The sequence below is a fragment of the Helobdella robusta genome (genome assembly GCF_000326865.2).
Source record: "Helobdella robusta unplaced genomic scaffold HELROscaffold_5, whole genome shotgun sequence".
NCBI classification, from domain to species: Eukaryota; Metazoa; Annelida; class Clitellata; order Rhynchobdellida; family Glossiphoniidae; genus Helobdella; species Helobdella robusta.
The window spans coordinates 2,871,329-2,896,031 of NW_008705254.1; the positions used below are offsets into that span (position 1 = coordinate 2,871,329).

General features: G+C 34.2%; 4 protein-coding genes across 4 annotated transcripts; 2 read left to right on the forward strand and 2 right to left on the reverse strand.

Moving 5' to 3' along the window:
- Positions 1-253: 253 nt before the first annotated feature.
- HELRODRAFT_107485 (hypothetical protein) lies at positions 254-12,571 on the forward strand. The gene is made up of 29 exons (XM_009027262.1): positions 254-304; positions 389-543; positions 718-846; positions 1,014-1,214; positions 1,304-1,428; positions 1,601-1,698; positions 1,984-2,049; positions 2,456-2,610; positions 2,793-2,869; positions 3,199-3,326; positions 3,772-3,871; positions 4,366-4,499; positions 4,610-4,740; positions 4,892-5,084; positions 5,336-5,493; positions 5,686-5,762; positions 5,876-6,054; positions 7,091-7,248; positions 7,709-7,825; positions 8,066-8,166; positions 8,332-8,441; positions 8,746-8,873; positions 9,109-9,435; positions 9,777-10,099; positions 10,501-10,606; positions 10,730-10,857; positions 11,039-11,261; positions 11,671-11,793; positions 11,973-12,571. The coding sequence occupies exons 2-29, from the start codon at positions 391-393 to the stop codon at positions 12,060-12,062; spliced, it is 4,038 nt and encodes a 1,345-aa protein (XP_009025510.1). The 5' UTR covers positions 254-304; positions 389-390; the 3' UTR covers positions 12,063-12,571.
- A 1,538-nt stretch (positions 12,572-14,109) lies between these two features.
- Positions 14,110-15,478, reverse strand: HELRODRAFT_163384 (hypothetical protein; the record flags this gene model as incomplete). Its single annotated transcript, XM_009027263.1, has 3 exons — positions 14,110-14,199; positions 14,330-14,434; positions 15,173-15,478. The coding sequence occupies 3 exons, from the start codon at positions 15,476-15,478 to the stop codon at positions 14,110-14,112; spliced, it is 501 nt and encodes a 166-aa protein (XP_009025511.1).
- A 1,083-nt stretch (positions 15,479-16,561) lies between these two features.
- Positions 16,562-20,043, forward strand: HELRODRAFT_163385 (hypothetical protein; the record flags this gene model as incomplete). The annotated part of the gene is made up of 5 exons (XM_009027264.1): positions 16,562-16,579; positions 16,784-17,457; positions 18,944-19,198; positions 19,367-19,632; positions 19,808-20,043. The coding sequence occupies 5 exons, from the start codon at positions 16,562-16,564 to the stop codon at positions 20,041-20,043; spliced, it is 1,449 nt and encodes a 482-aa protein (XP_009025512.1).
- A 602-nt stretch (positions 20,044-20,645) lies between these two features.
- HELRODRAFT_163386 (hypothetical protein) lies at positions 20,646-24,461 on the reverse strand (the record flags this gene model as incomplete). Its single annotated transcript, XM_009027265.1, has 4 exons — positions 20,646-20,957; positions 21,312-21,502; positions 21,593-21,899; positions 24,390-24,461. 4 exons carry the CDS (start codon positions 24,459-24,461, stop codon positions 20,646-20,648), a joined length of 882 nt encoding a protein of 293 aa, XP_009025513.1.
- Between the last annotated feature and the right edge of the window lie 242 nt (positions 24,462-24,703).

Consider the following 24,703-nt stretch of genomic DNA (forward strand, 5'->3'; position numbering starts at 1 on the left):
TTATCTTCCCGTTTTAAGCTTTACTTGGAAGCAAAAGCAATATTGGCGTCAATTATTTGTTATATTGTATTTAAAGTTTTAATTAAAAAATGAATTTTAATTAAGAGTAATTATAACATCAGTGCTTTATGTTATTAACCTCAAGTCTATTTTCTATAGCTCAATACCTAAGTTAAAAAATCAATAACTTTACATTTACTTTTAATCAAACATCTGACGTTCTAGCATTCTTAGTTTGATCAACTTTCTTGACGTTTTTCAGCTGTTGGAACTTGGTTTTTTAACACTAAATATTAATTTTGCGGTTAACATGATTTAATTTTTTCAAAATTTTGTATTGATTATTTTTTTTGCGTTTTATCTTACTTTGATTTTATTTTCTTTTTAGGTATGTTGAGTTTAGATTTCCCTGCAGATGGTACTTTGCCAAAAAAGGAGACTGGTGCAAAATCATTTCTTAACAAGTATCCAGAATACGATGGTCGCAACGTGGTCATTGCGATTCTTGACACTGGCGTAGATCCGGGGGCTTCAGGCTTGCAGGTTTTTTTATGTCGTCTTTGGGCCATGCAGTTTTTTTTTAGTATTTCATCAAAGATCAAATCAAGCAAATCACTGAACTGAATTGATTGAATTTAAAATTCAATTCAGTATTAAGTTTTTAGTTTTTAAATTTTAATACTTTAATTTTTAATATTTTGTTAATTTAATTTGCAGTATACATCTGATGGCAGGCCAAAAATTATAGATATATATGATGCAACAGGAACAGGGGATGTTAACACTTCAACAATTGTGAAGGAACAGAATGGAGAAATCATTGGCTTAACTGGCAGAGTTTTAAAGGTTCTCTATTTATATTTTATTCTATAATTAAAATTAATTATTAATTGATTAATTATTAATAATTTGTTTGATAAGTCTTTAAATAGTCTTTATCAAAATTAAAAAAGATTTGTATTATATTATTGGTTGTGTTTTATGTTACTCTTTTAAAAAAATTGTCCATCTAGATACCAGCAAGCTGGAACAATCCAACAAGGGATTATCACATTGGACTGAAAGTTGCGTATCAAGTGTTTCCAAAATCATTGAAGGAGAGGCTCACAAAAGAATATAAAACAGAGGTGTTTGATGTGCCTCACAGAGCAAAACTCACTCAGGCTTATGCACAGTTAGATGACTTTGAATCTAAACATATAGATCCAACTCAGGTAAATTTGTGACTGACAATGTTTTAGTTTCAATGGATGCTATTTACATATGCAATTGCCTTTATAATATGCTTGCACACTTTTGCTAGATGGACAAGTTGTTGAAAGAAGATTACCAAGCTCAAGTGGAGATCCTACAAAATATGGATAAAAAGTTTGATGATTGTGGTCCCGTGTTTGACTGTGTGGTCTTTCATGATGGTAACACTTGGAGGTTAAAAAATTTATTTTATTTAATAATATTGCAATTAATGTATTACTTTTTATTTTATAATTTATATAAAAAATGTAATTAGTTTATCTATCACTATGCTTTTTGATGGAAGATACCTCAATGTAACTATAATGTTTATGAACCAATGAAACGAAATGAAATGAAATGACAGGGCTTGTATTGACACAACATGTGTCGGGGACTTGTACCTGTGCAAGCTGCTAGCATCGTACAAAGAGGAAAGAGAGTATGGAACATTCAGTGAAAGTGGTATGTGGGTGTTGATTGTATGTTATGTTATGTTGGTATGTGGGTGTTGATTGTATGTTATGTTATGTTGTGTCGTGTTGTGGTGTGTTTGTGTGTTTTAGGCCTGTGTAGTGTTGTGTGGTATGGTGTGGTGTGGTTTGGTTTAGTTTGGTGTGGTGTGGTGGTTGTTTAGTGAAGTTTGAATGATTTCTAGATTTTAATTTTGTTTTTTTTTTTATGTGGTGTTGTACGTTGAATTCATTATATTTAAATTTTTAAATTGTGCCATTATTTACTCCAATGCAGACATGATGAATTACGTTTTGAACGTTTACAATGATGGGAATCTGTTGGAAATTGTCACAAATACTGGTAGTTGTCATTTCATATCAGATTGTTCTACTGTTTTAATGAATTTCAGAGATAATTATTGTACCCCATACATTCAATGAGAATGCAACAATTTTACTCATTTGAATACTTCATTGATTCTGTTTTGATATTTCATTTTCTAATGTTTATATTTGTGGTTTCAATAAATTTATTTTATATTAGTTAGTTTGTTAGTACATAGTGCATTTATCATTTTAAACAGTTAGATCCAAATTACTACACCTTCTTGGACTTCACCAAGTTTATTTGCAGTCCACCCATTACTATTAGTATAAGCAACATTCATATTTCATATTCACCAAATATTGATAAAGTAAAGATCTGATTCAATCATGCAGCAAACATTTAAAGTTACGAAATTACTCATGGTGAACTTTTACTGCAGGCGCTCACGGAACACATGTGGCTTCAATAGCAGCTGGTTATTTCGAAAATGAACCCGAGAGGTGTGGTGTGGCACCTGGGGCACAGATTGTTTCTATAAAAATTGGAGATGGAAGGCTACAGAACATGGAGTCCGGCACGGCTCTTGTTCGAGCTGTTAGTTTCTGTTGAGATTGTTGCCACATTTTTCTAAAAATCATTCACCTCTTAAGTTGTCAGTTTTATTGTTTGTTAAAATATTATGCTTCAAAAATGACAATGAACTCAAATTGAGAGAATGTTATGTGACTCATTTTTCTGTTCCTTCCCTATTCGATTGATAACAATTGGTGACCTAGATGATCCGAGTGATAAACAGTGGCATAGATATGGTAAACTACAGCTATGGAGAGGCATCATGCTGGGGCGACTCAGGGTTTGTTACGTTTTGTAACTTTACACCAAAATATTGCAACATTTTGTAACTTTACACTAAGATTGTAACATTTCATAATTTTATACTAAAGAGTTTTAAATTATTATTCAAATCTTGTAATTTGTTACGCCTAAATTTCCAATTTTTACATGTCAATTTGATTGTTATGTTTATAATATTTGAAAAAATTGAAAAGTATTATAAAAGTTTTGTGTTATAAAAATCAATTGGTTGCCTGATTTTGATTAAGGGTAAGATTACTAAAGATGGTAATCTGCCCAGTTTTTATTATTTATACACATCCATATTGAACACGTTCCATCATTCAGACGTGTCTTTGACGTGATAAATGAGGCAGTGCACAAGTATGGATTGATATTTGTAGCAGCGGCTGGCAACAATGGACCTGCACTCTCGACTGTTGGAAGCCCTGGAGGAACCAGTTATGGTATCATTGGTTAGGAAGTCTTTCTATAGCCATCTTCATGATTAAGTTTACTAACTTCGTTGCTATAACATGGAACTGCATCAGACAAATTTTATAATTAATTTTATAATAATGAATTCGTTACTGATGTATGTTTGAATAAGAATTTAAATGTTATTATTTGTCTTGTTGCATTATCATTATAGGCTTTTTGCATTGACATTCTATAATATAAAGAAGAAAAGTCATCTCATACCTTTAAAATGTTTTTACCAGATTGAACATCAACCCTTTATTAAAGAAGATAAAAATATGTAATCTTTGCTTTCATCATCCCAAACACAATCTGCATCATCATCAAAAAATACAATATGTGATGCTTTCGACATTGAAACACAACCTACAAACACAGCATTACCATCTTACTCGCACGTCTACAAACACAACACCACCACCTCTTTACTTCACTTCATAGGGATTGGTGCTTATGTGTCTCCTGACATGATGAAGGCCAGCTATTCAATGAGGGAACAGCTTCCAACTATGCATTACACATGGTCGTCTAGGGGACCTGCGTTAGTGACTGCCAGTCCTTCTCTATATACCTTTTTTTAAAATTATATTTGGTTATTATTTGTCGCTCATTAATTTATTTAATATGTTTATTTTTTCGTAGTTTAATATTTTTTTAAAATTTGTAATGGAGGATGAACGAAATAAAAATAAAATCCAGAAGTTTAAAATGGCAGAACCTTATTTAATGGATTAAATTTGTTATCTGGTTTTGCTACTGGCCGCCACTGGGATGTACAGAATGCTGACGAGGATCTGAATTTTAATGTCCTAGGATAAACCAAAAATGAAAGTTCAATCATTCAACATTCAAACTACAAAAAAAATACAAGTCTGGATCTAAATAAAAGATAAAATTTCGGACGAAGAGGAAGTGATGATAAAGATTGTTTAAGAATTGAAATGCCTCGACAAGTTTTGTTAAAAATTGAATATAATAAATCTCTCCCTTTTGAACAGATTGAAAACTTGGTATCTATTTGAAATTTATTGACAGATTTGATGGCTCATTGGGGGTTTGTGTGTCTGCCCCTGGAGCTGCTATCACCTCAGTTCCCAACTGGACACTCAAGTGCTCGCAACTGATGAACGGTACCAGCATGAGTTCACCCAATGCATGTGGAGGCATTGGTTAGTAGCATCTGTTTTTAATATATTTTTTCCAAAGAAGTGTAATTTTAAAAATATAATTTCATTCATATTACATTGATGCAATGTTGACTTGCCATTCAATTTCTCAGCTTTGTTGCTGTCCGGTTTGAAGCAGAACGACATGCCTTACACTCCATACAGTATCAGAAGGGCTCTTGAAAACACTGCATATGTTCTTCCGGGTGTCGATCACTTCACGCAAGGTCATGGACTGATCAAGGTCAATTCAATTTTCATTTGTTTGTTAACCAGTTAGTTGGCTTTGAGATCGGCTCTAATGACATTTTTCACTTAATTAGTTTTTATTTTCATCATTAACTGTCATTAGAAAATAACCATCTCATAATGTTGAAAATAATTTAATTAATTAGGTGGAAGAGGCTTTTGAATATTTGAGAAAGTTTGGTGACGTTGCAGAGCGAAACATGAGATTCGTAGTGACTTGTGGCAGTCATCCAGGGGACCGACCACTGAGGGGGGTGTACCTGAGGGAACTGAGTGACGTCATGGCACCTTCCGATCACAACATCTCCATCGAACCCATCTACATTGATAAGTCTGTGGGTGAGTCTGCCATCTGATGAGAAACCGGCACAGTACTGCCCATCTTTATCAGTTTTGCATTTGCTGTTTCAAAGATAACAACAAGCGTTAACAAATTATATACGTCATTTGAATCATTATTTTCATATCATTTCATCATTGACTTCACTGATATAATTACCACTGCCATAAATATCGTCATCGTCATTATAACAATCATGTCTTCATCATGACGGCATCATCATCAACAGTGCCTTTTTCAATCATCCTAGCCAATCAGGAAAAGATTCAGTTCAACGTGACTGTGGCCCTATCCTGTGACGTCACATGGGTCCAATGCCCCAGCCACTTTCAGTTGATGAACGACAAGAGAGTCTTCAACATCAGGGTCAATCCTTTGGTCCTTGAAACTGGTGTTCATTTCACTCAGGTTGGTGAAAAGCTGGTGTGATGGTGATAAAGTTTTTAAAAGCTTGTAATTGATTTTGTAGTAATGATTTATGAATTATGCATTTGATTCCTCTGACTTTTAAACATGAAATTATAAACAAAATTATACGAACATTTTTGTTTTGTTTGTGTGATGTGCTCGGCTGCATCAACTAATCTGACACCCATGCAGATATTGGCGTATGACATATCGTGCATAGAGAAGGGACCTCTCTTCAGGATTCCTATCACTGTCATCATTCCACAGAAGTGAACCTTTCAACTTTTTCATACACTCATGTTTAGAGTTAATTGCGATGTTTGTAGCTTTTAATGAAGCATCGTAAAAGTTGTTTAAATAATTTTGATTTGCTCGTTGACAGAGTGGAAGAAAGACCTGCGTTCATAACGACGAATGTGAATCTCTGCAACAATAGCAACAACAGCAACAGCAGCATCATCAGTAACAGTAGTTGTTCTCTGCTCTGGGCCAACCTGAACTTCAAGGCTGGCGAAATCAAGCGATACTTCATTCACGTGCCGCATGGCGCTACTAGGGCCTGTTAGTATGCGCTCTCGTGCCTGTACTGTTCGAATTGTTCAGTGTGCATGTGCATCCATTTGTGTCGTGTGGTTGTTGTGTTGCTGGGAGGTAGGTTTGTTTCTGCTTCGTTGTAACAGACAGTGAGAGAAGAATGGCCATTATGAAGATGTAGTGTAGTAACGTAGCTGATTATGTTGAAGATGATTGGCTACGAATGGTTATATATTTTCTCGTTATGTTTCGTTCGTTTTATACATTTAAATTTAGTTACTGTTGCGTTTTTGTTTGTGAATTTGCACTCTTCACTAGCAATTAGATAGCTCTTTGATTATTTCGTTTGTATTTCCGTGGATTTCTTGATTTCATCTTTTTTCACTGACTTTTTCACTGCAACTGATTCTTTAATGCTGCTCGAATGTTGTTATTAATTGCCGCACAAATTCTTGCAATTAAAGAAGCATTGAATGGTTTGCCAAATTCATGGCTCGACTACAATGGTTTCAATGGTTGATATAATAAAATATTATGAAATAAGCTGTAGCCGATATTTCCATCAATCTCTTTATGTAGAAATTGATGTTGTATTATATAACCTTTGTATGGATTTTTATTTTAATTAGTTTCATTTTATAATAAATTGGTATTTTTTAAAATATATTTTTACTCTGTTTCGATTTAAAAACTTTTTATACTATGTTCTAGTTGTATTGACATTAAAAATAACTTATCTCCAATTTTTGCAATTTTTTTTTAAAACTTTTCGGAATAATTCATTTTTTATTTTTAAATCTGTTAAATTGTTTCTGCATATTTTCATGGGTTTATGATGTTTCACTTATGTGGGTCGACTATTTTTTTGATTTGGTCTTTGGTCAAATTCACTGTTCTGTGCATCTCTGGTTATGATCTGTTTCTTGTAAACATTTTTACATTTTTAATAGACGATACTATTGGAGATTATTATCACGAGTATGATTCACCCTTATCATTATCATCTTCACTCGACATAATCACCCGCACCCATTCACTCACCCTCCCACGCCATCATCATCAGCCCTTTCGGTGATGTCCTCCCCAATGGAGGAGCAGGGGGCCAAGTTGTACATCCACTGCACGCAGCTGGTGCACGAGAAGAGGTATAAGTACATGAACTTTGAGAAGTTTGCCCATCTCGATGGAGATTCCATCGTCAAGTGTGAATTCCCTGTCGTGGTTCGTTTCTTGCTCGTTCCTTCTTCAGCCCTCTCTATTGTTTGTCGTCTGTTTTTCTTCTTTGTTATGCAGGACTGTCTACATGTCATTCTGTATTTATCAATTAAAATTTCCTGCAAGAGAGGCTGTACTAGCCACACTTCACGTGTTTGGTATTCACGCGCAAGCACCGCGTCGCACACGCGTGGCGTATGATAGTCAGTCCTTCACTTTAAGACGGACAGCGTTTAAACAAGGTCATCACTGCTCTGCTCTTCCATTATATGAGCTAACTCACTGAGTTATTTGTTCTTTTCCGATGTTTTTTGTTGCTGTGGTTTGATTCGTGCAGTTTTAATATTCTTGACGTTTGTTTCAGTGTGGTTAATGCTATTAGTATTGCTTTAAATTTGTTTCGTTACTTTATTTTTTATTTGATCCTTTCTTAAATCAAGCATTGTTGTTGAAATGAATTTTGAAGGGAGGCAAAACATTGGAGCTGGCACTGGCCCGTTGGTGGTCCTATCTCGGGAGCATCACGGTGAATGTTCATGTTGAGTTTCATTCCTTACTGCCCGACTCCATTGCCCCTGTCATGGTTCGTTTTTGATGTTTTTGCTGTTAATGGATGAACCTTCATGAATGGTTGAGTACTTACTCGTTTTTATGGTCACTGGTGTTTGTGTTATTTTGATACTATTGATGTTGCTGATTTCAACGATGTTAGCTCTACTTAATGCAAATAACCTGTGCAACAACTTCAATTGCTGCCATGAGTGAAGTTAGTGAAGTTGCGATCCACACGACTTGTGAGATGTTCACTTTTTAATTAATTCAGATCGTATCAGAGGGTATATTCAGACTTGACGTAACTTCATTCTTGCAGTCGGAGGATATCTCGCCAGCCATCATCCTCAAACATCACGTGCAGCCCTTAAGGTCAATAATTTCTCGTCTTGTCGCAGTCTTCTGGTTGTATTCATTGGAGTTTTCATTTCTTTCAAATACACAACGTATAATACTATTATTTATTCATTTAAAACAAATTCATCGCCAAAATGGATGTGGCAACAACTGATTTGAAACAAAACGCAACACATTCAGACCATGTGACAACAAGATTCGTTGTTTATTGGACGAGAGAGACCAGCTGATAGGCCACCCGCCAATCAATGCCCTCGAACTCACCTACAACTTCTCCAGAGCCAAACAGGGTAATCGATCATATTGTGTCAGATTACTTTATCTGAGCTTGTTATAGAGTTTTTTTGTAACGCATAAATTTTTGGATATTATTGTTACTATTTGAACTGTAAATGATTCATCTGTTTCACGCATATTTAGTTTTTTGTTTTCAGTACCTCACTTGTTATAAGTTTTTGCTCTTTTTGAATTGTTTATTTTAAAATGACTTTTTGATCCAATTCGAAAAGTAATTATGTAGAGTAATGTCTCGTCAAATTTAGCTTCATAAACGAAGCTAATCATAATATAAGATGTTGTCTGCAAACATTGTAGGGGAGGTGACGCCTGACTTCAGTTTGCTGAACAAGTTGCTGTACGAGAATGAATATGAATCTCAAATGTGGATGCTGTACGACGCAAACAAACAACTACTCTACTGCGGAGACGCATACACGAATATGGTTTGCAATTGTTGCTGTTGCTGTTGCGATTGCTGTTGCGGTTGCTGTTGATGTTGCTCTTGAATTTATATTTTATAACGATAGTGCGTTTTCATTTTTTTGTTCAATTTGATAGTGTATTCTACAAAAGTTGATGCAACATCATTCATATATTTCAATTTGTATTATTTGCATATATAAATCTTTAAAAAAAAATTATTCATTGTAAATGAACTGATATAACTGAATGATTCAGTACACGGCTAAGCTGGAGAAAGGAGATTATGTATTGAAGATGTTCATTCGTCACGAGAAGAGAGATATGCTGGAGAGGCTGAAGGACACCCCCATCAACTTGCACCACAAACTTCCTTCAAACATCAACCTGGACGTCTATCCCAATCTTCAGCAAGCACTGATTGCAGGCAAGAAGTTCAACTGCTCTGTGACTCTTCACAAGCACCACAGCCTGCCTGTCTATACCATAGCTATCCATGAAGATAAGTTACCAAAAGGAGTCCAACCTGGTCACTTTCTCACGGGCACCATATCCTTCTCTAAAGATGAGAATGCCAAAAAAGTGGTTCGTTGTAGTTGGTTGATTGGTTGGTTGGTTGTTGCTCTATTGATCCTATTAAATTGGTTTGTTGCCGTTTTTATATGTTGGCTTGGTTCATGTAAGCAAATAGGATTAAAAAATAATTAGCTGAAGTTTTGGCACAGATTAATGTTTTAATATTGGTTAGATTTTTTTAAGAAATTTTTGTAATGTAACATTGATTTTTGATGCTTCAATCAATGGTGCAGTTGTATCATTCAAATAGTTGTCGTTAATGTTTAAAATAAAATGAATAGCTTACAGTATTTTCTAATTTTTCAAATGCAATGAATGAATAGCTCTCAATTATTTTTATATTTTCAAAGGAGTTTTTTCCGTTCAAGTACGTGGTACCGGAGAACATCAAGAAGTCGAAACCTCCTTCAACATCGACGCCATCGTCATCCTCATCATCTCCCACAAGCACTCCACAGCCAAACATCAACAACATATCACCACCACATCCAGCATCTCCGGCGGCGCCGGTGACAAACAACGTTCAGACGCCTACTCAGAACACTTCCACTTTGGTTTCCGTTGAACCGCCATCCATCGTTCCGGTTGATGCAGTGGCCAAGGTGGACAAGTCCTCGAGGCAAACGGAATTTGAAGTGGCTGTGCATGAGTTCAAGGCTTCGTGGATCACCAAGTTGGTTGATTGAAGCTTCATTCTGTGCTGCTTGTTGTCCTGTCACCTCTAAACCTTTGGTCCTTGCCTAAAATTCATTCCATCTTCTCGACTAAATTGAAATAATTTTTCTATTTGTTCTCAATTGTTTATGAATGTTTTCTCAGTGGAAATATTTTCATAGTAGTTCACTGGTGCTTCTTTTTATATCATATTGGAAACAGAAGTTAAAATGAATTGAATCCATCTTTGCATCACTACTAAAACTATTCGATTACTTGTCTTATTTACTTTCATCCTATCATTTATCTCATTTAGAACTAATCGATCAATTATCTCATTTACTATTATTTTCTTTTCATTTTGAACATCATCCGGTGAACTGATGAACGAATGAATAGAGATTGTTAAACATTTGAAAGATTGGATGCCGAGTATTCAGCGCAGTTGTTTGAGGAGCTGACGTACGACCGACCTTCCGATATCGTCCTTTACATCAACCGACTGATTGCTCTCGACGCCGATAAGGTTCTTCTTTTTATTAACGTGGCGATGAGAATTCCACCGAGGGGGGTGACGAAAATATGGACAGACGAAATCATATAAAAAATTATTATTCATGAAGATTATGACGACTAACCACACCGACAGGACCGCACCAAGAAGCTGACCCAAATTATCGAGGTGGGTGAGAAGGCGGTCACCTTACTGGACATCAACAAGATTGTCTCTTACTTCAGCATTAAAAATGATGCTTACCAACAGCAAAACATTAAGGCGTTAGTCTTTATGCTGGTGCTATTTTAAGAAGACATGCTGATTAATTGCTTGTTTCACTTTAACTTTCACTTGTTAATGGCATTTGTTGTTGGCTGTGTTAGTTATGAAAAGATTTTTGACTTTTTAATTTTTATTTTTCAAATTTTTATGTTGATGATGTTAACTGTACGAACTGATCAGAGCAATGGAGAAGAGCAAGTCTCAGTTAATTGATTGCCTCATACGACTTGGATGCGCCCTCTGTGACTACCTTATCGAGAAGCGCAACTCGGAAAACGAGGCCACCTTACCACCTGCAACAACATCTACCACGACCCTCTCATCTAACAACAACTACACGTTCTCGCGTGTTGATGAAATCATGTCAGATGTTCTCAAATTGACTGACGTTAACGAATCTAAGGTTAGTGTTTGACTGAGATTAGTTTGATTCATGCGTTGGTCAATTGGTTTGATTCATGATCAATCTTTTCATTTTTCGTCTCCAATAGTTGAAACTTTCACTAAGCATTTATAAGTAAGCAGTGCTGTAATTAAAGCAGCTCCTCTCAAACACAAATACAAACGACTTGTTAACATGTAGTACAAATGTTTGATTGAATAAATATTTGCAAAGGACAATTTTTTAAAACCTTTTTAGTCTGTCAAGTGTTAAATGATACATTTCATTTTAACCATCAACAATGTCATCGTTCAAATTTCTGCAATCAATAAATTAATCAGTCTGCTATTCAACCAGTCTAATCAATCATTCAATCAATCTATCCAATCAACCATACATTCAATCAATCGGCGACAAATCTTCCCACCAGGTGTACCAGTTCAATCTGAGGCATGCAATTGTACACCAACATTACGGAAGGGCACTGAAGCTGCTTCTAAAACAGGCAGACGACAAGGGAAATTCTCTCGACATTGATGAGAAAATTATTGAAGTCAGTTACATTCATTCGTCTTAAGTTCACTTTATTTATTTATTTTTTTTCATTCAATCGTGTCAAAAAATATCTATTTTAACTTTATATTTCATATCTAACAGCCCGTAATGTATTTAACTTATAACCTTTATAATTAGTCCACTGATAGACATCGTGATGAAACATTTAACCCTCAGATCTGTGGCTTTTTGCACTGGGATCACCTGGTGAAGCACCTCCGAAGGTGGCTCCTCGTCAAATATCCAGCATCCTACCTACCGTTTTAATTCGAGAATGGCATTAAACTCATCATAATATTCATTCGAATTTCGATAAGAATATTTAATGTTGTCTCGTTTTATTCATGTAATATTATATATGTATGTATGTTATATGTGTGTAGACTTTATTCTCGTGAATTTATTTAAACACGATAAATAGTTTTGATTATTTGAAATTTTTAATGGTATCTCACGTTTAGAGATATTCAACTTGCCCTAATATTATAGTAAGTTGAGTAGTCTATATTTAATTTTTATCAAATTCAAATTTTTACAGCTGAATATTCAATTTATATCGACTTTTTGTCCCAGATAGTACATACATTTTATTGAAACATTCGACGTAATGTATTTTTCATTCTGTTTTAGATACTTAAATTTATGTTCAAATTATTTTAAACAAAATTTTAAATGCATTGTCAGTGTGCAGTGTTTTTCCATCTGTGTTCCTTCACAATGTCTGCCAGATCTTTCATGTTCCAGACAACCTTCATTGTTTGGAAAATATTCAAGTGTCAATAATAATAATAATTATGATAATTCAAATTATATCTTTCGTTTGCCTTTTTCACCACCCTACCAGCTTATTTATTTGATCGTTGTGGTTGTGATTCAGAAAATTTTTCGCTTTTACTGTGCTAAGTTGAAAAACGTCGAACTGCTTATGAAGCGTTCCTAGCTTTTCATATCTCATTTATTTAATGATAAAACTAAACAAAATAGAAGAAAAGCTGACGAATGAATACTTATTCAAAAGTTTAAAGAAAAAATGCGGTCCCGGCTATCTTTTATTTATTTATACTAACTTATATCCCTCAAAATTTTATACTTTGAAATCTGTGCAACGGCCAACCTACGTACGTTGCTCATCTGCAACATGTTTTTGCGTTAGTTACTAAAAAAATTATTTCCCCTTTGAATTGCCAATAAAGTTTTGTTGAGGATTTGACAAAAAATTAACAATAAATTGCTATTTAGCATTTTTGTGACATATTTTTAAATTCCAAATAAAATTAGCGAAGAATAAGTTTTCTACATACTTTAAACATCTGCTCGGTAGTTGACAACTTGGGCCCTATCGTTTCGCTCTGGTTTTTCATTATTTCACCCTTTTCCTTCAACGATTTTTTGTTTTTTTCAATCAGTCTCACCATGTTTTCTGTAGTTCTTTGAGAAATAATTGAATCTTTTCAAACAAAAATAAAAATTACAGCCTAAACTTCTAAGGTTATACTGTTTGCCGGTGACGATCACTGCCGTAAAAGCATTACAAAAAATTTCTAACGAATTATTTATTTATTGTTGTTCTGTGACCATTAAAATTTCTAACCTGACGATATTATCTATAATAACGAAATGCTCGTCAAACGACACGCTTGACTGGAGACAACTTTTTTCTTGGATATATTTCTCCACTTGCGTGCTGTCATACTTCTTTTGAAGTTGCACTAGTTCTAAATTCAAATATAATATTTCATCACCTTTGGTCTGGAAATTAAAAAAATATTTTATAGCAACATTGGAATGAATTGTTGGCCATTTTTCTGGTCGAACTTCAGAACAATATAGTAGAAATGAAAAAAGTCTTCACTTGAACGTATTGTTCATAATCCTCTCGCATCTTCTTCAACAAAGCTCTGTTTTCTTGCTGACCTTTGACAAGGACCTCACGACGATGAATAAGAATAATTTTTTGAAGCGTTAGATCAAAAATATCCCATGGAACTTACATCTCTAGTGTCAGTCAGAGTATCAGTTTTTCTTATTACGTCTGCAATCTCTGGAAATTGTTCGGGACAGTGAGATGCAGTTCTCTGTAAGAAACTTTCAAAAATATTGAGCAGAAGAGTTTTTGATTTTAACGAGTTCCTCTTCTCAATTAAGCTTTCCATTTCGTCTTGTAGACTGTGAATTTAATTTTATGCATTCGCGTTTCGTTCGTAAAGTTTATTTCAATGTATTTAATATAATTACTGTATAAAAATCGATTTGGTTGTTCTGATGGTTATTAATCTTTAAAAAATGTTGATTAATTTGAATTTAAATAAAATATTCACTGAATAATTTCTAAATTTTTTTGCTCCCTGAGTCCTTGTGATTCCTTAACTCTTTCCAGAGTTTTCTCTTTCTTCTCTCGCATTTCCTACAACGTTTGTTTGGCTGTTTTTATTTTCACTATAGATTTTTCAAGTTGATTTCACAATTAAATATCTATATATTCTATTATTAAAAGTTACTTTGTTAACTATTAAAGTTTTTCATTTGAAGTTAACCTCAAAATAATTGTTGAACTTGATGTAATTTTCTTTCACTTGTGCCCTTTTTTCCTTCAACAGTTGCTTGCGCGCTCCCAGCTCTTTCATTCGCTTTTCGTACTCCTGTCATTGACGCGTCACAGACTTCAAGTATGTCATGTCGCAAGCTTCATGTATGTCATGTCGCAAGCTTCATGTATGTCATGTCGCAAGCTTCATGTATGTCATGTCGCAAGCTTCATGTATGTCATGTCGCAAGCTTCATGTATGTCATGTTGCAAGCTTCATGTATGACATGTCGCAAGCTTCATGTATGTCATGTCGCAAGCTTCATGTATGTCATGTCGCAAGCTTCATGTATGTCATGTCGCAAGCTTCATGTATGTCATGTCGCAAGCTTCATGTATGTTATGTCGCAAGCTTCATGTATGTCATGTATAAATGTCTTATTTTGGCACAAAAGCATAGCATAAGTATAATTAAATAATGCCAACCTCGTTTTACAGATAGGAACATTATATTGAAATAGAATACACACACTTACATGTGTGTACTATAGCTTGCAGTAAAGTTATAAGTACGCCTACTTTGATATCAAACAAAACAAAATTAGAGGATTTTTTATTACATGAGTTGCTCATGAGATCGTAAAACAATTAACATAACCGTTTATCATCTTTTTACAAAAACTACCGTTATAATCAACTTGAGACATTATTAAATCAGTTAGACTTTTAAGCAACTGCGTTCAATACAAATTAAGAATAAAAATGTAAAAGTATGATTGCAATGTAAATGGTTAGTGTAGTAGATTCCTTAGTGCCACTCAAATGTATATATAAATTTAAAAATCGCGCCTACCTCTCTCTTGATGACTAGCAGTTTGTCCATACGGTCACTGTCATGTTTCAGTTGGAGGACTCTAGTTTGAGCCGATAGATGAATGCCGGCATCTTTCTCTTCCTCTTTGTTACGTGTTTTTTGTTTTTTGTTAATCTTGCCGATGTTGACATCATCGGTTGATCTGATGAAATTTGCCGGATTGAACTGATGTTGTTTGTCATTTACACGGTTTTCAGGTAGATCAATTTTATCATCCGATCCATACGCTTTTGTTGCATGTTTTATATCACAATTTCTATCATTTGAAGTTTCAAGTTCTTCCATTTTTCATATCACGTGAAGAATTTTAAATATTTTCTGAAAATGAACTTGAATAGCAGCACAGCAGTAATGGTGCAAATCCATTTTGTCATTTGGAAGCCTGCCAAACTCACCTGAAGCGTAGTGTATGCAACAAGTGTGCAACCTGCGCTCGGCTTCAAAAAATATATCGCTAGGTGGAGAATGTACACATGGTGCAAGATGTAATATTGTCTCAAAAACACACACACACACGCACATGCACACACACACTCTCACACACACGCACACACACACACGCACACACACACATGCACACACACGCACACACATACCATGTGATATGCGGGGATCTCTTTGCAATCGAAACCAGTAGCCGCAGCAGCAGGACCGGATTTGTTTGTTGCTGAAAGGAAGATGCATAGCCAAGCAGGCAGGTATTTTTGCTGTCGGTAATAAGAATTTATGTAATAAATCCTGTTTTTAATGAACTACATTAACTCCAAAATTAGTAAATTATTTAGATGTTTAGGTTATTTTGCAAAAAACTAACACGCCCAAATCCCACCAAACATCTAATTTATGACCACCTCTGCTACTGAAATATGTTTTGAAATGATGAATGATAGTCGTTTGCATTAAAACGCTAATGATCTGAGTTACTTTCCACAATGTAAAAATTGTTCTGGAAAAAATTGTAAATTTCTTTAGATTAAAAAAATTGTTTTACATTTATTCGACCATTCGCCGTTAGAAAATACCTAATCTTAATCAAGTGCATCACAGTTCTTTATACTATCTTTTTCTTAAGAATGAAACAAACATTTTGCTTGCATGCAAAATTTCATTAAAATATAATCGATAGTATTTTTGCAAGTAGATAGGAACACCTGTTGGATTGTTGGCTCACATTAATTTGACAACTCATAAGATTAAAATTATAAAAAAAAATCACTGCTCGTGAATCTGCATATACGAAGAAGGTCTACGCGAAGAGTTTGATGTCTGTTATAGTATTGATAACGTTATAGATATGGTTTACAAAACTCCTGTTGTTATGCATTCGTTAAATTAGATGATACGTGTATTAGATACACATTTGATAATATGTTCTACTTAATTGCTGTTTGTTACATCATTTTAATTTCACTTTTTTCTTATAATTGCATAAGACGAAATTTGAAATTTTGTAAAAGTTTTGTCGCGATTTTGTTTTCAGTTATTGTTATAATAATTATTTCACGGAAACTCATTCAAATAAAAACAAAGCGTCATCCAAGTAAAATATTGCTTTCATTCAAAGAAGTTTTTCATCCTCTACTTCATCAGCTGCATCAACAACCATGTGATGCAAATGGCGATGGCAACAACACCTGCATTATCGACTACCTTGGCCAACCTGAAGCGGTCAAATCATTAAACAACTGCTCCATCTGCCCGCGTGTAACATGCTGGAACGTTCTCTTCAGCAGTCCAACTGAGAACAACTCATATTACAAGGACGTTAAATCGTTCATGAAAGAACACGAAAGCTTGCTTCTCAAGCCGACTTCTGAAGAGCATTTGTTGGATGCGCTGAAAGAAAATGGTTGTGGGAACTTCATGGCCTGGAGACAGTACGATACCTCACCACCTACTCGCCTTGAACTGGAAGAGGACATCATTCATAGTGCTGCTGATGAGGATTACAATGAAGATGACGATGATGATGATGATTACATTTACATTAAAGATGGAAAGGGAGCTGGAACGGATGATGAGAAGGATGATATCAATAAAGTCAATAATAGTTATACAAATCAGCACACCAATGAATATTATAACGTAAGTGAAGTGATCCGTCTCAAGAAACCGTACAGCATTGCGTACAACATTCTGACCCATGAGAACTTCCAACAGTTGGAGAGCCTGTTGAGCAGTCTCTACAGACCACACAATCAGTACTGCATTCATGTCGATGCTAAGTCTAAAGATATGATAGCGAAAGTTCAGCAACTGATCAAGTAACCTTTTTGTCCTGTTAATTTTAATCTATTACAAAACTACGTTTTTAAAACTATGTTGACATATACAAATAATCGTTTTGCAATGCAACTGAACCCTCTTAGCTAAACAACCAAACCAAATTCAAAAATTTTAAAAGCTTGTAATATATTTCAGTTTACGTCATAAAATTTTAACGAAATTCTTCTCATAGGAATGTTTCTTTAAAATTTTTCACCACATGACGTCTTTTTTTAAATTATTCGTCGACTATTATCGAACCTTTGGCTGTTTTTATACTTTTTAAAATTCAAAAACTCAATTTCAAAATTCCACCAAAAACATTTGTAATGCTACGGCCTGTTTGATACCCTTAGATGTTCATGTGAATTGAAAAATACTGGTGATTACATTCCGTAGAATCACACCATCGCAAAATCTATCTGTCATACGAATTATATTATTATACCAATCAATCAACACACATATACACACAGACAGACTAACACACATGCAAGCTCGCAGACACCTACAATCCGATTATATTATAAATTGTAATTGACACAATTAAATTATAAATTATAATTGAAACGCAATTGATTTTCCAAGAAAGCGCAGAAAAATTGATTAGGTTAATGCAAACGCAACAAAAGCACACGATATTTACAAAGCAAAACGCATATACACAGACACAGACAAAGACAAAGACACATACAAACAAATACTCAACGTGTATAATATGCGAAGGACTTAAACTGACGCGCGTGATTAATTATGCGATTAATTATGAACACAGCATTCATATTTAAAGGCAGCAGATGGCCAACCAGTACAATGTTAGTCATTGTAGATACATATGTAGAAACTCGGCATTTAAAATTACACATTATATTACATTTTATATGAATTTTATGCCATAATATTGTTATAGGCATCGATTTTTTCATCTGATCATCAAGCTACAATAAGCATTAAAAACAATACTATTTCATTTCATGATGGTTTTATTGCTTCAGCGATTAAACTACACAAACATTATAGCAACAATTATTTATGCCTTGTCGATTAAGATATCAAACGAACGCGCGAGCAGAAACGTTTAACATTTTAACAAGCACACGCAATAGGATTGTATTGCACAGATCAGCATCACTGGCCATCAATCATTGGACCATTACTTTTCAGTCAGAGAAGTTGTGTCGCTACCAATTCAACTAGTTTAACAGCTTCTGAAATTTTATATGGTAGAAAGATTGTTTAATAGTTAATCGAAACAATCTTCTAATGAATGAAGCTTTCATTAGATTGAGCGTTGGTTAATTTGAGCATAATTAATTACACGCAATTTAAGTGGCAGGTTGAAAGGAACAAATTGTTGCAAGCAAGCAAAAGCTCTAATGCACGCGTGCATGTCTCTTTCGATTATTTATTGCTAGACATATTTTCTATTTTCGACAAATTTAAATTTACCCGTACATAGTTATTACTAAACAAAATGCATTGAAGGTGTTTCGATAACGTCTTCCTGGCTTCCAAAATGGAAACAGTTGTTTACGCGGGAATATCTCGCCTGCGCGCAGATTTAAACTGCATGAAAGATCACGTGACTAGAAAAAAAAGATGGCGGTACTTACTAAACATGGCTGCCAGTGGATACCCGCTGAAAACAAATGAAGAAATTGTCAAGTATTTGAAAAATCAAAACGGGTCAAATCTCTTTGTTACGATAAAAACAGAAGGAAATGAATACCTCCGACGGAGGTAATAAGTTTGCTGATTAAAAATAAAAGTTTGATGAGGCGTTGATTGAAATTGAATTGCTTGGGGGTCGTCACATGATTTTTTATTCCCATTTCAAAAGTGAAAAATAAAATTCGATCCCAGTTATTTTTTGAAATTAAGTGCCGTCCATCACATGATGCTTTTCAGGTTTTTGTACAAATACTACGAGATAAATGGTGAGTTGAAAAATAGTAAAAAACCTCACTCTCCCCCTCCTCACAATCTCACCATCGTCAAAGGTAGCGCTTACGGAGCGTTCACTCGTGCTTTCGTACACTTCCTACTGACTGACCAGCGTGCCATCGATTACTTGAACTGGTGCAACTTGACTTACTCTCCAGACGAGCACTATTGGCAGACCCTTCACCACACATTCAGCAATCCAGGAATCAGCGCGCCTGGCGGATCGACAAGTTGGTACCATCATCTCCATTCACATCGTTCAGATTATTGTTTTAGAATACAAAAGCAATCAGGCATTTCGAATTCGTAAAATGTTAAATTTTATTAGGTAATATTAAATAATATTTTAATAAAACTTAATAATATTTAATAATAAAATTAAAATAGATAATTGAATTATATAAGAGAAACATGAACTGGCAAGATCGGATACAACTGAAGTCAGCTGGTACCCAAAAAAGTGTTTTGGTCATTATGTAAGAGGTGTGTGTGTCTACGGCGTACAAGACCTGCCTTTCCTCCTGACATCACAGAGACTGCTGCTCAACAAGTTTCGCAACACATTTGAACCTCTGGCCATATTATGCATGGAGAAGTATTTGAAATCTTCCAGGATCTGCCCACTTCGGTGCCAACAATAATATTACGTTACAATAGAAACTTATTTGCATTTATATTTAAGTTAAAGTAATTTTATTCGTTAGGCGTTTAATCCGACATTGTAATGGGTGGGTGTAGTCCGCCATAGACCTGCATATTTTAATTTAGACGGTTTTTTTTACGTTGTACACTAATAAAATAATAATTACATAATTTCACTTTTATAAATTAACAAATACATTTGATATCATAAAGTAGTGTCTAAAAAATCATTTTATGAAATAATTTGTCAGAACCTTTTAGAAAAAAGTAAAATTATGTAAATTTTTGACCATGACATAAATTTTTCATCGTTAGTTGCACTAAAATTTATAACATTTTGCAAAAATGTTTACATTGATTCTTCATCATGTATGAGATTTTCATTTTATTGAGTTTTATATGACTAATGGAGAATTCTTTTACAATAACTCGCTTTATAAGACTGCCGTGACAAAATTTTGAATAGCCTATGCTTTAAAAATGTGAAATAATTTCAACATTAACGGAACATAAAAGCTAACTAATTTACATTTGTAATATATTAGATGTGCCAAGTTCAAAATATATTACAAGATTAATTGAAACTAAGTTTTTTTACAAGTTAAGGTTTTTTTCTTTTTCTGTCCATTGGAATGTAATCGTTGGTTGATTCGTTGCAACTTCCCGCTGATCCCTGATCATTTTCGTTACTGCATTTCGACTCGTTGAGATTGTCTTTTGATAGGATCTGATGTTTCGTTAACTCGTTTCCAACTTCTGTTGATTTTTTTTTTGAATTTTTGTGAGCATTGTTTGCTTTTGAATGTTTGAAGGAGCTGTTTAAGGTCCACTTCTTCTTACTGTTAGCGTTGTGTTCCTTGATGTAATTGGAGTTGGCGTACTGGTGTGCATCATCGTTGAACTTGCTTGATGTCTGCCATCGAAGAAATTTTTTTTAAATAATGTTTTTTCATAATGATTCTAAAAACTTAATTGAATTTTTATCATTTTCAAGTCAGACCTGCAAAAGTATTGGCACATAACTTGAACGATCAAAACTGAACGAATAAAGTGTTATCAGCAATAATTTGAAGAGGTCGAATGTAAGAGATTGTAAGAGTAACATTAAACGAAAAATCTAATTGAGAAATTATAGTGAATTAAACCGACGTGTTCAATGAAAAAAAATATATAAGACTGAAATAATGGGTTGACTAAAAAGTTCAAACAAGTCGTAGCATAGCAGGTCAGTGAATATAAAACTTAAATAGAGCTTGAAAGAGTTGACCTCAACTGGTGCGAAGTATTCGTCAACGACAGGGAGTTTTTTCGGTGTTCTCCTTTTGAAGGAATGCTTTAATCCAATTCTTTTACGCACCAGCACGAGCCCAACGGCTAGAGCAATGATGATTACTACCAAACAAATTGAAACTGCTATTGCAATTGCTGTCGAATTAGTTGCTTCTTTAAGAACATCGTCTGCATGATTAAATTTGTTTATAAAAACTTGTAAATTCAAATCAAACGAAAAACATGGAAAGCAAAAAATAGAATGATGAAACGTCTTACTGCACGTGAAGTTAGCAATCAGCCCACCAAGATTCGTTTTTACCCCATTGTACGATTCAATGAACCAATTCAAAGCTGTCCAGTTGGTGTGGTTCACATTGGCGCATACTGCTTTCACACTATTTTTGGTTTGGATGCCTTTGATGGTCCACCCATTGACACCCCCCTGCAATTTGTATTCATCCGTTTTGTTCGTTAAATGATTGAACCGGGTGTATTCGCTATCTGATTCCTTCCCAATGAATACGTGTTCTTTCGCTAAGTAGAATTCTTCCGTTTTGCTGGTGTTTTCGTCAAGCTGTTGAGTCTTTAAATGATTTTTTTATGTGATTTTGTTGATATGTGAAAAACAAAATTCAGAGAAATATCTCAACCATTGCAGAAAGTTACTCCAATTTATAATTTGTTTGTATTTATTTCGACATTTTAAAAAATTATTGAAATATTATCCAAAAAACTAACGTAAATTTATGTTAAAGTACAAAATATAGCATCAATAATTGAACACTCTGCGCATTTCTTTTATTTGAATTATAGAAAAGTTAGTAAAACAAATTTTTTAAATTGCACATTCAAGTACAATTTGATTACTACATCTGGTTTCGAATTGCCCATTTTTTCTGACTCGTAACAATTTTTTAAAATTCAGAACATAAATTTAATTGACAACATTTCAATAATTTATACGGAGCATCTGGTTCTTTCATTAAAGTAGGTTACCTGAAAATGATGTTTCAGTGGCATAGGCAGTGGGGTTTAGGGTTGAAATATCCCACAATAAAAAATTTAGTCAGCGTTAAGAGAGAATTGATCGAAATCTCAGTATAAATTTGTAAAAAATTTAGACCAAAAACTATTCCAGCTCAGCTCCTATATAAAAACAAAGTTAAGTTAAATTTTGAGCGAAAAAACTGGTTTTAACAGAAAAGTATGTTAAAAATTGTGCGATAAGTAAAAAAGTCTTTAAATATTTTTTTAAATTTAATCACTGCAGCCGATTTCTCACCAGGCCGCCGTATTATTTCAATAGAAAAAAGTTATAAACATCTAAATAATAAAAACCTGAATGATGTTCACGTTGAAAGTTATCGTAGCGTTCGTGCATGTCTCTTTGAAAAGAAATTATTTAAAAAATGATCAGTTGTTAATGTCTTTAACGTTAATATTAATAAGAACAACGACAACAACGACATTAATTTTCAACTACATTAACTAACGATATTTGCCAACATTCACTTAGACAGATATGTTACAATGGCTTGAAATAAAATTTGCATGATCAAAGTTGAGGGATGGGTTGCTAGATGAAATGAAAGTTGTAGGATGAATTTTGGCAGGATAATTTTTCTAGAATGAATGTTGCCGGATGAATTTACAGAATGAATGTTGCAGGATAAATGTTGCAGGGTGAAAGTTACAGGATTAATGTTTCAGGATGAATGTTGCAAAATGAATGTTGCTGTTTGAATGTTGCAGTATGAATGTTGCAGGAGGAATGTTGCAGGATGAATTTTGCAGGATTAATGTTGCAGGATGAATGTTGCAGGATAAATGTTGCCGGATGAATTATGCAGGATAAAAATTTTAAGATGAATGTTGCAGGATAAATGTTGCAGGATGATTGTTACAGTATGATTGCTGCAGGATAAAAGTTGCAGTATGAATGTAGGAATGTTGCAGCAGGAATGTTGCAGAATGAATGTTGCAGTTTGAATGTTGCAGTATGAATGTTGCAGTTTAAAAATTACAGGATAAAAGTTACAGTTTGAATGTTGCAGGATGAATGTTGCAGTATGAAAATTACATGATAAAAGTTTCAGGATGAATGTTGCAGAATGGATGTTGCAGAGTGAAAGTTGCAGAATGGATGTTGCAAGATGAATGTTGCAGGATGGATGTTGCAGGATGAATGTTGCAGAGTGAAAATTGCGAAGTTGGGCAACATTTGCAAATTCTTCTACATCTTCTAATTGTTTCTTTAATTCAATTTTATTTTCCTCATAGTAACACTAGAACGAGAAGAAAAAAAAAACATCCTAACGAAGATCTTTCAGCCCTGCCTAATTTAATTTCCTAAATTATTTATTTTTTTTTTATTTTTATGGCAATCTTAAATTTTTCATTCGCCGGTGTGGAGTTTAAACTTTTTAAACTTTATTTTATTATTGTAAACTCTTTTTTATTATTTTAAAGTTCGACTGACTGAAGCATTTTTAATTCAAATTTTTTCGTTTGTTTGCCATATAATGTATTAAACAGCCATTGTACAAAATCCTTGAAGTGATCTGAATTTATTTTTTATTAAGTAAAAATGTTTTTCACAAAAACTGCACTCCACACAGGCAGAAGTTTGCAGTTATAAAGTTGGAACAAATTAATAGAACATGTCTGGCGGAATGCAGGGAAGTTGCATGGTTGCTATAACGTGGGGGATGCTGTTTCAACAATTTAGCACAAACAAATCCATGAAATCTTTCAAAATATGAGTACGGAAGTTCAAAATATGAGAATGTACGCTATTCGTGTTAATAAATTTTACGTCATTTTCCCCTCGGCGCCGAGTATTTAAGCGGGGGGAATAATAATTTAGAAATATTATTCTGAAGTAAACGATAATGGGCTGAGAGATGATTTGGGTGCACTTGTTATGTAAATCCAATAAATGATGGCATTGATGTGATTAGCACGATAAATTGCCACTCAGCGTTTTGCTCAACGGAATTCTCTTACGTCCACACGCGCGTGTGCGTGGCGTGTGTGTACGTACAACATATGTGTAGGCATGTTTCACGCCAACTTTGTAGACTATAAAGTAGACTACAACTTTGACTGCAAAGGGTACCAAAGTATTGATTGATGTAAACGTCATTTTAGGCAACTTTTCTCGTGAAAATTTTCGATGATGAAATGAACTTTTCCACCTTTTCCAAAAAAAAGTAACAAACTATTTTTCTAAATTGAAAAATTTATTAAAATATTGTGTAGGCAAAAACACAAAATTGCCTGCCCCCACTTAGACTCTTGAAATCAGCGTCAACGAGTATGTATGTATGTTATGTATATATATATGTGTTTGTTTAAATGTTTGTAAGGAAGTTTTTATTGTTGACT